The sequence below is a fragment of the Hemiscyllium ocellatum genome, chromosome 32 (genome assembly GCF_020745735.1).
Source record: "Hemiscyllium ocellatum isolate sHemOce1 chromosome 32, sHemOce1.pat.X.cur, whole genome shotgun sequence".
Lineage (NCBI taxonomy): Eukaryota > Metazoa > Chordata > Chondrichthyes > Orectolobiformes > Hemiscylliidae > Hemiscyllium > Hemiscyllium ocellatum.
The window spans coordinates 51,638,909-51,655,511 of record NC_083432.1 but is presented as its reverse complement, the minus strand read 5'-3'; the positions used below and the strand labels follow the sequence as shown (position 1 = coordinate 51,655,511).

Sequence of the window (16,603 nt, the reverse complement as noted above, 5' to 3'; positions counted from 1 at the left end):
CAGCTTGCTACCCCAGTGAAATGTAACACTGACTTTGGGAAGCATGTTGCTATCGCAGCAGCTTTGCAGTAGTATTGCTACTGTGTAGATTAGATTCCCTACAGTATGGAAACAGGCCATTTGGCCCAACAAGTCCACACCAACCCTCTGAGGAGTAACCTACCCAGACCCATTCCCCTACCCTATATTTACCCCTGACTAATGCACCTAACACTATGGGCAATTTTAACATGCCACTTCACCTGCCCTGCACATTCTTTGGATTATGGGGGGAAACCAGAGTACCCGGAGGAACCCCATGCAGACACTGAGAATGTGCAAACTCCACACACACTCACCCGAGGCGAGAATCAAAGCCAGGTCCCTGGTGCTGTGTGGCAGCAGTGCTAACCACTGAGCCACAGTCCATGCTCTGATGACTGACTTTTAAATAAGCATTATTAAAATTTAATTTATATTGCAGCATTATCAAAATGGTGCAGGAACAATCTCATTCTACCTCTAACTCATAACTGTCTCATTCAGTTCCTGATGAAGGGCTTATGCTCGAAACATCGAATTCTCTATTCCTGAGATGCTGCCTGGCCTGCTGTGCTTTGACCAGCAACACATTTGCAGCTCATTCAGTTTTGACACATCTTGAGGGTGAAAGATTATGTGATGGTTCACCAAGTTCTAAGGTTGCTTCAAGTGTGAGCACATTTCATCCTTTATAAAAGGGCCAGTTCCATAATAGCTCATCTAATTTTTTTGTGAGCAAACCCTACCTGATCCTGTGTCAGTGGCTGTATTTAACTAGACACTAATGCACTGTTTGGGAGCAGCAGAAGTTCCAAAGGATAATACCATTCTGCTGAATTCACCTCCTTTTGTTGTGTTGGAGCACTGTAAACAGAACAAATGTTCTGGTGCCTCACTAAGGAAGGTTGTGAAGGCATTGAAGGGAATGCAGAAATGGTTTATTCAAATAGTTTGGGGATGGGGCATCTTAGTGACGAGGAAAGATTGGAGACATTGGGACTATTTGATAGAAAATTTTAAAATAACGAGAGATCTGGAGAGAGTAATTAGTGTTCCCACACGCAAACAGATTGAGAACCATAGGGCATAGTTTTAAAATGTGTTGCAAAAAAAGCAAATCACAAGGCAAGGAGTTAAGATCGGAATGGGCTGTCTGGAAGTGTGGTGGAGGCAGGTTAAATTGAGGCATTCAAGAGGGCATTGGGTGGTCATTTAAATAAAAATAATGCGGAGGGTTCCAGAAAATGACAGGAGATTAAAATGCCAGGATGGACTGACTGGCCACCTTTTGTAGCATAAATTGGTAATTCTGTACGCATCACTAAAATTGGTATTAACGCCAGTTCTGGGATGAAATTCCTACTTCTCACCTGTCTTCTCTTACCTTTATGCAATGGTCTGAGTAAAATGTTATAGTTATGCAGTACCTTTAAAAGTAAAATGCACCATAGCCGTATGAATGTTTCTGCTGTAATTTTTGTTTTCAATTATACTGGACCTTGAATGCCAACACAGGACATTATTTTAATTGACAAGTAGCTAATGCATAATTGTAATCATTATGTTGCAGAAAGACAAAAATAGTTAAAAACCTGTTTTCTAAGTATGTGTAATAGAGTCTTTCTTTGTGTGTCTTTTGAAGTTACTTTTATTTGGAGTTTGGGATGATATGCTATTCGATTGAACTTTAATGACTGGCTGCAAAATTGCACAAGATCAAAGTGCTGTATGATGGCATGGATGGTTGGTAGGCAAACCACAATCCCCCTAAAAGAACCTGCAATTTAGCATGCTTTAAAAATAAAATTTGGTGACAGCAGATGTTTAAATTTGGAATATGCTTGAAATCTGTAGAATTCTTTGATGGGTTAATTCCAGGAAAAGTAAGAGAGGTAGGCAGCTAGTGCAGGAGTCTTGTGGATATACCCATTTCAAACAGGTATGCTGTTTTGGAAAATGTAGGGGGTGATGGTTTCTCAGGGGACCTTAGCACAAACAGCCAAGTTTCTGATGAGACTGGCTCTATTGCAATGAGGGGTACGTCGGGTTCCAAAAGATCAATTGTGTTAGGGGATTTTCTAGTCCGAGGTACAGTCAGACGTTTCTGTGGCCAGCAGTGAAAAAGCAGAATGGTGTTGCTTCCCTGGTGCCAGGATCAAGGATGTCTCCAAGAGGGTGCAAATGTTCTCACAGGGGAGAGGGGCCAACAAGAGGTCATCGTCCACATTGGAACCAACGACACAGGAAGGGAAAAAGATGAGATTCTGAAGGAAGATTACAGTGGTTAGGCAGAAGTTTAAAAAGGAGGTCCTTGAGAGTAGTAATATCTGGATTACTCCCGGTGCTCCAAGCTAGTGAGGGCAGGAATAGGAGGATAGAGCAGATGAATGCATGGCTGAGGAGCTGGCGTATGGGAGAAGGATTCATACTTTTGGATCATTGAAATCTCTTTTTTTGGGGTAGAAGTGACCTGTACAAGAAGGACGGATTGCACTTAAATTGGAAGGGGACTAATATACTGACAGGGAAATTTGCTAGAGCTGCTCGGAAGGATTTTAAACTAGTAAGGTGGAGTGGGGAGGGGGTGGGGCCCAGGGAGAGATAGTGAGGAAAGAGACTGGTACAGCTGTGAACAGAAGTGAGTCAAGCAGTCAGGGCAGGCAGGAACAAGGTAGGAGTAATAAATTAAACTACATTTATTTCAAATCAAGGGGCCTAACAGGGAAGGCAGATGAACTCAGGGCATGGTTAGGAAAATGGGACTGGGATATCATAGCAATTATAGAAACATGGCTCAGGGATGGGCAAGACTGGAAGCTTTTAATGTTCCAGGATACAAATGCTACAGGAAGGACAGAAAGGGAGGCAAGAGAGAGAGGTGGGGGCATTTTTGATAAGGGATAGCATTACAGCTGTGCTGAGGGAGGATATTCCGGAAACACATCCAGGGAAGTTATTTGGGTGGAACTGAGAAATAAGAAAAGGATGATCACCCTATTGGAATTGTATTATAGACCCCTTTAATAGTCAGAGGGAAATTGAGAAACAAACTTGTAAGGAGACCTCAGCTATCTGTAAGAATAATAGGGTGGTTATGGTAGGGGATTTTAACTTTCCAAACATAGACTAGGACTGCCATAGTGTTAAAGGTTTAGATGGAGAGGAATTTGTGAAGTGTGTACAAGACAATTTTTTGATTCAGTATGTGGATGTATCTACTAGAAAAGGTGCAAAACTTGACCTACTCTTGGAAAATAAGGCAGGGCAGATGACTGAGGTGTCAGTGGGGGAGCACTTTGGGGCCAGTGACCATAATTCTATTCGATTTAAAATAATGATGGAAAAGGATAGACCAGATCTAAAAGTTGAAGTTCTAAATTGGAGAAAGGCTAATTTTGACAGTATTGGGCAAGAACATTCGAAAGCTGATTGGGCGCAGGTGTTCGCAGGTAAAGAGATGGCTGGAAAATGGGAAGTCTTCAGAAATGAGATAACGAGAATCCAGAGAAAGTATATTCCTGTTAGGGTGAAAGGAAAGGCTGGTAGGCATAGGGAATGCTGGATGACTAAAGAAATTGAGGGTTTGGTTAAGAAAAAGAAGGAAGCAGATGTAAGTACAGACAGGATAGATCGAGTGAATCCTTAGAAGAGTATAAAGGAAGTAGGAGTATACTTAAGAGGGAAATCAGGAGGACAAAAAGAGGACATGAGATAGCTTTGGCAAATAGAATTATGGAGAATCTGAAGAGTTTTTACAAATACATTAAAGACAAGAGTGTAACTAGGGAGAGAATAGGGCCCCTCAAAGATCAGCAAGGCGGCCTTTGTGTGGAGTCGCAGAAAAAAGGGGAGATACTAAATGTGTATTTTGCATCAGTATTTACTGTGGGAAAGGATATGGATGATATAGACCATAGGGAAATAGATGGTGATATCTTGCAACATGTCCATATTACAGAGGGGGAAGTGCTGGATGTATTGAAACACGTAAAGGTGGATAAAACCCCAGGACCTGATCAGGTGTACCCTAGAACTCTGTGGGAAGCTAAGGAAATGATTGCTGGGCCTCTTGCTGAGATATTGTATCATCGATAGTCACAGGTGAGGTGCTGGAAGACTGGAGGTTGGCTAATGTGATGCCACTATTTAAGAAGACTGGTAAAGACAAGCCAAGGAACTATTGACCAGTGAACCTGACATTGGTGGTGGGCAAGTGTTGGAGGGAATCCTGAGGGGCAGGATGTACATGTATTTGGAAAGACAAGGACTGATTAGGGATAGTCAACATGGCTTTGTGCATGGGAAATCATGTCTCACAAACCTAATTGAGTTTTTGAAGAAGTAACAAAGAAGATTGATGAGGGCAGAGCGGGAGATGTGATCTATATGGAGGTAAAAACAATGACTGCAGATGCTGCAAATCAGATTCTGGATCAGTGATGCTGGAAGAGCACAGCAGTTCAGGCAGCATCCAAAATCGACGTTTCGGGTGAAAGCCCTTCAGGAATAAAGGCAGTGAGCTGGAAGCATGGAGAGATAAGCTAGAGGAGGGTGGGGATGGGGAGAGAGTAGCATAGAGTACAATGGGTGAGTGGGGGAGGAGATGAAGGTGATAGGTCAGGGAGGAGAGGGTGGAGTGTATAGGTGGAAAAGGAGCTAGGCAGGTCGGACAAGTCCGGACAAGTCATGGGGACAGTGCTGAGCTGGAAGTTTGAAACTAGGATGAGGTGGGGGAAGGGGAAATGAGGAAGCTGTTGAAATCCACATTGATGCCCTGGGGTTGAAGTGTTCCGAGGCGGAGGATGAGGCATTACCTGCACATCCACTAATATCATTTATTGTAACCGTTGCTCCCGATGCGGTCTCCTCTACATTGGGGAGACTGGACACCTCCTAGCAGAGCGCTTTAGGGAACATCTCCGGGAAACCCGCACCAGTCAACCACACCGCCCCGTGGCCCAACATTTCAACTCCCCTCCCACTCTGCCGAGGACATGGAGGTCCTGGGCCTCCTTCAACGCCGCTCCCTCACCACCAGACGCCTGGAGGAAGAACTCCTCATCTTCGGCTTTTGCCCGAAACTGTGATCTATATGGACTTCAGTAAGACATTCGACAAGGATCCCCATGGGAGACTGATTAGCAAGGTTAGATCTCACGGAATACAGGGAGAACTAGCCATTTGGAGACAGAACTGACTCAAAGGTAGAAGACAGATGGTGGTGGTGGAGGTGGAGGGATGTTTTTCAGACAGAAGACCTGTGACCCGTGGAGTGCCACAAGGATTGGTGCTGGGTCCTCTACTTGTCATTTGCATAAATAATTTGGATGCGAGCATAAGAGGTACATTTTGTAAGTTTGCTGATGACGACACCAAATTTGGAGGTGTAGTGGACAGCAAAGAAGGTTACCTCAGATTACAACAGGATCTGGACCAGATGGGCCAATGGGCTGAGAAGTGGCAGATGGAGTTTAATTCAGATAAATGCGAGGTGCTGCATTTTGGGAAAGCAAATCTTAGCAGGACGTATACACTTAATGGTAAGGTCCTAGGGAGTGTTGCTGAACAAAGAGACCTTGGAGTGAAGGTTCCTAGCTCCTTGAAAGTGGAGTCACAGGTAGATGGGATAGTGAAGAAGGCATTTGATATGCTTTCTTTTATTAGTCAGAATATTGAGTACAGGATTTGGGAGGTCATGTTGCGGCTGCACAGGACATCGGTTAGGCCACTGTTGGAATGTTGCGTGCAATTCTGCTCCCCTTCCTATTGGAAAGATGTTGTGATACTTGAAAGGGTTCAGAAAAGATTTACAAGGATGTTGCCAGGGTTGGAGGATCTGGGCTACAGGGAGAGGCTGAACAGGCTGCGGCTGTTTTGCCTGGAGCGTCGGAGGCTGAGGGGTGACCTTATAGAGATTTACAAAATTATGAGGGGCATGGATAAGGTAAATAGGCAATGTCTTGGAGTTGTGGATAGTGAGGAGGGCTGTTGTCAGCTGCAAAGGGACTTAGATATGATGCAGAGCTGGGCTGAGGAGTGGCAGATGGAATTCAACCCTGTCAAGTGTGCGGTTGTCCATTTTGGAAGGACAAATAAGAATGCAGAATACAGGGTTAACGGTAGGGTTCTTAGTAAGGTGGAGGAGCAGAGGGATCTTGGGGTCTGTGTTCATAGATCTTTGAAAGTTGCCACTCAGGTGGATAGAGCTTGTAAGAAGGCCTATGGTGTATTAGCGTTCATTAGGAAAGATGTGGAAGCTTTGGAGAGGATGCAGAGGAGATTTACCAGGATGTTGCCTGGAATGGAGCATAGGTCGTACGAGGATAGGTTGAGAGTGCCAAGCCTTTTCTCATTGGAACGGCGAAGGATGAGAAACATGATAGAGGTTTATAAGATGATCAGGGGAATAGATAGAGTAGACAGAGACTTTTTCCCCCGGTACAACAGAGTGTTACAAGGGGACATAAATTTAAGGTGAAGGGTGGAAGGTATGGGGGGGGGGGGGGGGATGTCAGGGGTAGGTTCTTTACCCAGAGAGTGGTGGGGGCATGGAATGCGCTGCCTGTGGGAGTGGCAGAGTCAGAATCATTGGTGACCTTTAAGCAGCAATTGGATAGATACACGGATAGATGCTTAATCTAGAATAAATGTTCGGCACAACATCGTGGGCCGAAGGGCCTGTTCTGTGCTGTATTGTTCTATGTTCTATGTCTTTTTCTTGGGGTCGGGGAGTCCAGAACTAGAGGGCATAGGTTTATGGTGAGAAGGGAAAGATATAAAAGAGACCTAAGGGGCTACATTTTCACACAGAGGGTGGTACATATAGGCAATGAGCTGCCAGAGGAAGTGGTGGAGGCTGGTACAATTGCAACATTTAAGAGACATTTGGATGGGTATATGAATAGGAAGGGTTTGGAGGGATATGGGCTGGGTGCTGGCAGGTGGGACTAGATTGGGTTGGGATATCTGGTCAGCATGGATGGGTTAGACCGAAGGGTCTGTTTCCATGCTGTACATCTCTATGACTGTATTTGCATTGTACAATTCTTCCAAAATTCTGGGACACAGGCATGTGGGGAAGTGAAGTTTATAACAAATATGCAGCTGCCAACAGTTAGTCGAAAGTGAGGGCTAGAGATGCTGGAGATTAGAGTTGAGAGTGTGGTGCTGGAATAGCACAGCAGGTCAGGCAGCATCCAAGGAGCAGGAAAATCGACGTTTTGGGCAAAACCTTTCATCAGGAATGAATCAAACATGCTGCCTGACCTGCTGTGCTTTTCCAGCACCACACTCTTGACTGCCAGCAGTTAATGACAATGATGGAAAGAGGAGGGATCGTTTTGGTGGAGAATAAAGACAGCAGGAAGATAAGCAGAAATCAGCAAACAAAGGTAATTTGGCTGGCAGGATTATGGGTTTGTGAAATGTCACTGTATGAGAGAGTGGTATGCATAAAGAAAGGGAGATATTGCTAAACCGTATAAAAATACAAGTTAGCTGGAATATTGTGAAAGATTTTCTGGGATTGGAGGCATTCCAGAGAAGGTTCTCTAGGTAATGTTTGGGGGTGGGGTGGTTGGTTGGTTCCATGAGGAGAGGTTGAATAGGTTAAGCCTGTACTTGTTGGAGTTTAGAACAATGGGAGGTAACCTTATTGAAATGGTAGGGATTTCATACTTCAGACAAAGATATGGAGGAATTTCTTTTGAGGGTAGTATAGAGTCTTTACTACAAAGGGCTGTCAAGGCGAGAGCATTAAGTATATTCAAGGCTGAGAGATTTTTAATCAGTAAGGCAATCAAGAGTTATGGGAAAAAGGCAAGCAAGTGGTATGGAGGATTATCAGATCAGCCATGATCTCACTAGCAGAGCAGACTAAATGGACTTCTACTTCCAACATCTTATTGTGTAATGCCATACCACCCACATAGTAGAGTTAAACAGAATAAAAGACTGGGTAATCCTTGCCAGGATATTGGTCATCTTTCAATTCAGGTGCAACCCGTCCTTATACAATTCACTTCTACCCCAGAAGAGATCCCAATAATTCAAAAAAGTGAATCCCACCCTCCTGCATCGGCTCCTCAGCTACGCATTCATGTACCCTATCCTCCTATTTCTAATCTCACCAGCACATGGCACCAAGTGTAATCCAGATAATTCTACTCTTGATGACCTACATTTTAAACTCCTGCCTTATTTCCTACATTCTGTCTGCAGAACCTCAACCCGTTCTCAGGGCGTTCTAGCTAGGTGGATAAAGAACTGATTGATTGATTGAGCAACAGAAGACAGAGAGTAGTAGTTGAAGGGAATTTTTCGAAGTGGAGAATGGTGACCAGTGGTGTTCGACAGGGGTCAGTATTGGGGCCACTGTTCTTTGTAATGTACATAAATGATCTGGAAGCGGGCACTGTTGGTATGATCAGCAAGTTTGCAGATGACACAAAGATTGGTGGAGTAGCAGAAAGCATAAGGGACTGTCAGAGAATACAGGAGGATATAGATAGACTGGAGAATTGGACAGAAAAGTGGCAGATGGCTTTCAATCCAGACAAATGTGAGATGATGCATTTAGGCAAGTCTAATTCTAGAGCGAATTATACAATGAATGGAAGAGCTTTGGGAAAAGTTGATGGGCAGAGAGATCTGGGAGTGCAGGCCCATTGTACCCTGAAGGTTGCTGCACCAGGTGGATAGAGTGGTCAAGAAGACATATAGTATGCTTGCTTTCATTGGACGGGGTATTGAGTATAAGAGCTGGCAAGTCATGTTAAAATTGTACAAGACATTGGTTCGGCTGCTTTTAGAATACTGTGTACAGTTCTGGGCGCCACATTACCAAAAGGATGTGGACGCTTTGGAGAGGGTGCAGAGAAGGTTTACAAAGATGTTGCCTGGTATGGAAGGTGTTAGCTATGAAGAGAGGTTGAGTAGGTTAGGATTGTTTTCATTAGAAAAAAGGAGATTGAGGGGGGACCTGATTGAGGTTCACAAAATCACGAAGGGTATAGACAGGGTGGATGGAGACAAGTTTTTTTTCCCAGGGTGAAGGATTCAATAACGAGAGGTCATGCTTACAAGGTGAGAGGTGGAAAGTTTAAGGGGATACACACGGCAAGTACTTCACACAGAGGGTGGTGGGCATTTGGAACATGTTGCCAGCAGAGGTGGTAGAGGCAGGCACGGTAGATTAATTTAAGATGCGTCTGGACAGATACATGAGTAGGTGGGGAGCAGAGGGATACAAATGCTTAGCAATTGACCGACAGGTTTAGACAGTGGATTTGGATCGGCTCAGGCTTGGAGGGCCGAAGGGCCTGTTCCTGGGCTGTAAATTTTTTGTTCTTTCTTTTCCTACGTCGCTGGTATCAATGTTTACAACAACCTTCTGCAGATCTCACTCCCATTTTGAGGATATCCTGCACCCTGTCTGAGACATCAATGACCCTGGCATCAAGACAAACATATCTTGGCCCTAACTAAAGAGTCTGCTATAACAATCAATTGATTGGAAGTTGACAAACCCCTCATTACTGTAGAGCCAGACTTGGTACCAGAAATCTGGCTGTTGGTTGTATATTCCCCTGAGAAGCCAGCGCTCCCCCCGCCCCCAGCCAGAGTTTTACATAAATTCATGCAGTTTTTGAGCAAAGTGCAATGTAACTCTGAAAGTACAAATTCACCCCACAAAATATGTGTGCATGTGGGTCTTTGTCTGTCTGTGTGTGACACTCACAATCCCCACCCCAGACAGATGCACACACAGACAGACAAAGACCCACATGCACACATATATTGTGTGGGGTGAATTTGTACTTGCAGAGTTACATTGCACTTTGCTCAAAAACTGCATACATTCATGTAGAACTCTGAGCTCAAAAACTGCAGGAATTTATGTAAATCTCTGTTATCTCACTTTTTAGATTAGAATCAATCTAAACTTCAGGTCATAGACAGAGAACACAGGGGGCTAACACCTTCAACATATTGTCTAGCTATCACCATTGTTAACAGCTAACCCGAGAATGCAACTTTTAAAAAAAAAGGATTTGTGATTTACACATGAAAGAAGTTAAACTATCACTGTATTCTAACAGATGAAAGGCTTAACAGACAATCAATTTTTCAATGTATAATTTCAGTTACATCACACTGCAAATTTTTGCTATAAATTCCGTGTTACGATCGAGCCCTCCACTATCAACTGATGAAGGAGCGTCGCTCCAAAAGCTAGTGTGCTTCCAGTTAAACCTGTTGGACTATAACCTGGTGTTGTGTGATTTTTAACTTTGTACACCCCAGTCCAACACCGGCATCTCCAAATCATGTTTAGTTCAAATGTAAGAGATGGAAATGGCCTATTACATGTGTAGTTGCATGTTTTGTTCTTAGGTACCAAGTGTACGGAAAACAACAGTCCTGGATGTCATGCGAAGGTTGTTGCAGCCAAAGAATGTGATGGTGTCCACTGGCAGAGACAGACAAACTAATCATTGTTATATAGCAATTCTAAATATTATCCAGGGAGAGGTGGACCCTACTCAGGTATGACTATAGCATTTTGTTAGAAGTTTACATTTTTATAAATTCCGTGTATAGCACTTTACCTCAACATGAGAACGTCCTACAATGCTTCACAACATGTCCAATGGAAATAGTTGGCTTGATATAAATGAGGCCAATGTTTATAAAATGAAGGTTCTACTGGGAAGAAGACAGGTAAATGCATTTTGTATATATATTTATTTATATCAAGTACCTAGCATCATTCAATGCAAAGCTCGATACAGGTAGTTCTTCTATACCACGATGATTGTGTTCTTGTACAACCCCACATTATAGAAAACTCAAGCTTTAGAAATAGTGCTTAAAGTGTTAATATAATTGTGTCACAGCCAACACTCGTTTTAAAAGTTCGTGCTTTAGAAACTGTCTCTAATTCGTCAATCGCTTTACAGCAAATTCACGTTAACGAAATGTGTGTTATAGCAGAACAACCTGTAGTCTTTTGTTTTCACAAATATTCTGGAAATCTGCTCCACATTATTAGGTTCCAAGCATCATAGTGCAGTTTCCACCTTATTTTTTTGCAATAGTTCCAAATAAGACTTCCACTTGCGTAGTAATTATTTTGAAGGTAAACTCACAAGGACGTAACATACCACTTCCCACTCTTCCACCGTTGGCCCATATTTCACTTTCAATCTTCTCAGTCCCTCTAATTTTCCAAAGATTGACTGGGATTACCATAGTGTTAAAGATTGGGTGGTGAAGAATTTGTTAAATGTGTTCAAGAAAATTTCTTTTATCAATATGTAAATGTTCCCACTAGAGAAGAAGTAAAATTTTACCGTCTGTTGGGTAATGAGACAAGGCAAATGATTGAAATTACAGGGGAAAATGTTGGGTCCAGTGATCATAATTCTATTTGTCTTAAAATAGATTAGATTAGATTATTTAGATAGCCATGGAAAAGAATAAGCCTTCCATAAAAATTAAGGTTTGTAATTGGAGGAATGCAAATTTTAATGGTATGAGACAAGAACTTTCAAAAATTGATTGGATTAGGTGGTGGACGTGGCAGAGGATGATGCAATATATCCAGAGGTTGATGGGGTGGAAGACCCTTGTTGTGATTGGAGGGATGGGGTTCAAGGGAGGAGGTGAGGGACGTGGAGGAGATACACTAGAGGGCATCGTCGACCACATGCAAGAGGAAATTGCAGTCTTTGCAGAAGGAAGCCATCTCAAATATTCTGTGGTGGAATTGGTCCTTCTGGGAGCAGATGTGGCAGAGGCAGAGGAATTGGGAAGAAGGGAAACAGACCCCACCACTAGGGATATATTTCCCTCCCCACCCTTATCTGTGTTTTGGACAGACCATTCCCTCCACAACCCCCTTATCAGATCCATGCCCCCCCAGCCTATCCCCAACTCCTGGCACCTTCCCCTACCACTGCAAGAAGTGCAAAACCTGCACCCACGGTCCCCATCCCACCTCCGCCCAAGGACCCAAAGGATTCTTCCACAGCTCTCAGAAATTTACCTGTACTTCCATACACGTCATCTACTGTATCCGTTGCACCTGATGGAGTCTCCTCAGCATCGGGGAGACAGGATGCCAACTTGCAGATCATTTCAGAGAACATCTTTGGGACACCTCTACCAACCAACCTCACTGCCCCAAGGCTGAACACATGAACTCTCCCTCTCACTCCACCGAGGACATGCGAGTCTTGGACCACCTCCGTCACCAAACCCTAACCACCTGACGCCTGAAGGAAGAATGCCTCATCTTCCTATCTATTGAATTCCCAGTTACCCTCTTTTTTCCCCCCCCCCCCCCCCCCCCCCCCCATTTATCTCTCAGCCCCCGGCACACCAGCCTCATTCCTGATGAAGGGTTTATGCCCGAAACGTCGATTCTCCTGCTCCTCGGATGCTGCCTGATCTGCTGTGCTTTTGCAGCACCACGCTCTTGACTCTGATCTCCAGCATCTGCAGTCCTCACTTTCCTCTTCCAAACTGTGATAGGGACAGTGTCAGCATAAGGATCCCATTATGTTATGTTCTTTAAATAGGTACACAAGAGTCTGCAAAGAATAAGGGAACGGAAGTTGGCCAACTTTATTCCATGGGGTCCAGCCAGTATACAGGTGGCACTTTCACGCAAGTCTCCTTACTTGCCTTCAGCCCATCGTGTAAGTGGCCTCATGATGGCTAATCACACCAGCATCTCCTCAGTAAGTACCAATACTCTTCAACTGCTTTCATTAATGTTACAGTTTAAGACCAGTGAATCTAGGCATAATCGTATTCATTGGACTTGATTTTTGTTGGCTGATATTGTGCTTATGCTGCAAAGAATGGAGGGAAAAGTAACTGACCTAGCACAAACCTGCATTATGCAACCAAGGATGGGGCAATAAATGTTATGTTTTTCCTTTCTGACCTGCAAGTGCCTGCTTTAGAAGAGACATGGTAAATGAATAGGAACTGAGCTTCCAATAATGAAATAATAGAATTAAGGTAGTTATCCAAATTGAATTTTGTAGTGCTAACAGTTTCCCCTTTTAATTCTCCATTTCGTCCCACAGCTGTTTGAGCGAACCAGCAGACAATATGACAAGCTTAGAAAGCGAGAAGCTTTCTTGGAACAATTTCGCAAAGAGGACATGTTTAGGGAGAACTTTGATGAGCTGGACACTTCTCGAGAGATTGTGCAGCAACTGATTGATGAATATCATGCTGCTACCCGTCCTGACTATATCTCCTGGGGCACCCAGGAGCAGTAAAATATAACTTTAATAGACAACATTACAGAGTTTTCTGATTTGATAAATAACAACTATATGTATCTGTGTCTGCTATTTGTGTTAAAATTTCCTTTGTATAAAGAAAATAATTCAACACTGCAAAACACGGCAAATGTGCAACATGCCCTGGGTCAGGCCAATACTGGTCTCGTATGTAACACAGCTGTCCCATACCATCACCAGACACATTGAGAGAAAAGTTGTGTGAAACCTGGTAATTCTGACATTATTCAGATAGCTGTATCTGTATAACTGAATTTCAATTAGTTTAGTAATTCACTATTATGCATTTCTGTAGTTTTGATTACAGCATTGGCATGAGCAACATAAATGTGGAGTCAGCTTTAAGTGTATACATTGAGCTGTCCAACCTCTCTGTCAGTGTGTAATATACACAGGCTGTGAAACTTGTGAGACAGCACATCTGAGGAAGTGTTTGAATCACTCCAAAAAGACATGCATTGATACTTCTGTTAAGAAAAAGCGTCCAATTTCTTCATAAGCTCTTTTTTAAAAAAAAAACACACCTTCAATAACGTGCAACTTCCTTTTTATAAATTTTGGTGAGACTGTCATTCAAACAATATCAGATGAGACTATTTATTATTGATCTCACTTTCCCACTGACTTACTGTTTAATGAATATACTGACATATTTAAATTGAGAGGTTTAATGTTTGTCTGCCAAGGGCATTGTGTACCTGGTCTCAGCTCCCCTCAGAGCATTTGGAGTGACTGAGACAAGATGAACTAGTCACATTTGCTTCCCATCGATGGAAAAGTGCAGGTACAGTGAGCTTCCAAACTTCTGAATATCCTGGCCGTCACCAGGATTGTTGATACACTTGATCAGTGAGACATTAGTAAAGCATATGCTCATTCATTGAAGCAGCTGTTGGTTTATTAAAGGGCTCCAGAAGCCTATATTTTAAATTCAACTGTATAAATTTTAATTGATATGCATTTCAATTTCATTTGTGGTTTCTGTAGACTCCAGGGTAGTCACAAAAACGTATCTATCAGTGATCCCTTCAACAAAGATGCCATTAAAAATATTTGGACCTCTTTCACTTATGCTAAGCTTGTACTTTGCTTATTGAGTGTGTGGGAATCTCTTCAAAGAAGTTCATACATAATAATGTATTAAGCAACTCAATGATGCATTCTAATAAACAGTTTCTATTGAATAGTATTTGCATCCCTCACTTGGTCTGAGAAGTCTCACTCTCCTTCAGCCCAGATATCCACAATCATATGGATTTTTAGTAGTTTTGAAGGGCTTGCATTTCAAAAATATCACTGAATGCTTCATTGATTTCCTTAAGTGTTTGATATCTGTCACACAGCAGTAAATGATTTGATACTTTCTATTCGTTCTTGGGATGGAGGAGTTAAACCCCTTTTGAGCTTTAATCTTTTATGAATTATAGCAATTATAGCAGCATGGTTCAGCAGTCCTTCAAATATTCAAGTCCAGGAAAAAGCAAACATGAATTCCTTGGAATTTTATAACTGTCCACTACATAATTCTGACAACCTATTGCCATCAAATATGAAGGATCAATTTCTGTCCATGAACCTACCCATCATGGACTGCAGCATCTCAAGGGCAATTAAGGATGGATAATAAATACAGGCTGAGCCCACAATGCATTGAACAGAAATTGAAATGGATCTGGTATATTAATGTTGTGGTTACAAGGACAGGTCGAAAGCTGTGAATTTTGCAACAGGTGACTTGCATCCGAGCACCTCTCAGCCTGTCTACCATCTACATTGTCTAAATCAGAAGGGTAATGGGATATCTCCATTTGTCTGCATGTGTGTGTCTCTAACAAAATTCAAGTTTGACACTATCCAGAAGAAAGCAGTACACTTGACTGGTATCCCAAATCATTGATGTGTTGGCTAAGACCAGCCTGTGGCTAATTGCCCTTACAAAGGTGGTGGTAGGAGTGTGGAATTCTCTACCACATAAAGCATTTGAGACAAAATCATTTATTGTTTTCAAACATGAGTCATATAGTTTTTAGGGCTAAAGGGACCAAATGTTATGGGGAGAAAGTAGGAACAGAATAGTAAGTTGGATGATCAGCCAATATCATTTTGAATGGCAGAGCAGAATGGCTAAATGGCCTCCTACTCCTATTTTCTGTTTCTATATAAGTTTCTTGAACTATTGCATCCACATTAAGTAAGTATATTCATGGTGCTATTAAGGAAGGAGTTCTAGAATTTTGACAGCACATTCAAGGATTTATTTTAGATTCTGCACAGTATGGAAATGGGCCCTTTGGCCTGACAAGTCCACATCGACCCTCCAAAGGGTAACCCACCCAGATCCATTCCCATACCCTTTATTTACCTCTGACCTAATACACCTAACACTATGGACAATTTGGCATAGCCAATTCACCTGACCCACACATCTTTGGATTATGAGAGGAAACAGTTGTAACAAAACTTCATTGTTTTTACACTGCAACCTCCTAGTAATAAAGGGCAAAATACCAGTTGCCTTAAATACTTGCCACACCTGTATGCTAATCTTTTGTTTCAAACTCAAGAATGCCAGGTCCCTGTGGTGTACTTTTGCTCTCAGCCTCTTTCCATGTAAGTAATACTCTGCCTATTGATCCTTCGACCAAAGTGCATGACCTCTGTCATTCCCACATTAAAGTCCATCTGCCAGTTTTTTGCCCACTAACTCAACCTCTCTATCCTCTTGAAAATTATTTATTTAGATGGTATTACTGCCACTGCATCCATAGTGTATGGTACGAATTTGATGATGGTGGTTGGAATCCCAGTCAAACACGTTATTTGGTTGATGTCAAGCTTTATATTTGCTGTAATTGCACTCATTCAAGAAAGTGGTGAGTAGAATTACATAGCTGAAAATGTGTTGCTGGAAAAGCACAGCAGGTCAGGCAGCATCCAAGGAACAGGAGATTCGACGTTTCGGGCATAAGCCCTACCTGAAGAAGGGCTTATGCCCGAAACGTCGAATCTCCTGTCCCTTGGATGCTGCCTGATTTGCTGTGCTTTTCCAGCAACACATTTTCAGCTCTGATCTCCAGCATCTGCTGACCTCACTTTCTCCTAGTAGAATTACACAGCATGGAAACAGAGCCTTCAGTCCAACTCGTGCATCCTAAATAAATCAAGTCCCATTTGCCAGCATTTGGCCTGGATTCTTCTAAACCCTTCCTAATCATATTCCCAAGATGCCTTTTAAATGTTGTAATTGTACCAGCCTCCAC

At 42.7% G+C, this 16,603-nt stretch overlaps 1 protein-coding gene across 1 annotated transcript in view; it reads left to right on the top strand.

Annotated features, from left to right (window-relative positions):
* tubg1 (tubulin, gamma 1) overlaps nucleotides 1-14,414 on the top strand; it is a 73,312-nt gene extending 58,898 nt beyond the window's left edge. The window contains exons 9-11 of the mRNA XM_060848520.1: nucleotides 10,417-10,569; nucleotides 12,606-12,767; nucleotides 13,122-14,414. Coding sequence (XP_060704503.1) covers nucleotides 10,417-10,569; nucleotides 12,606-12,767; nucleotides 13,122-13,319 — 513 coding nt within the window. The 3' untranslated portion in view covers nucleotides 13,320-14,414. The remainder of the gene's footprint in view (nucleotides 1-10,416; nucleotides 10,570-12,605; nucleotides 12,768-13,121) is intronic.
* Nucleotides 14,415-16,603: the final 2,189 nt, after the last annotated feature.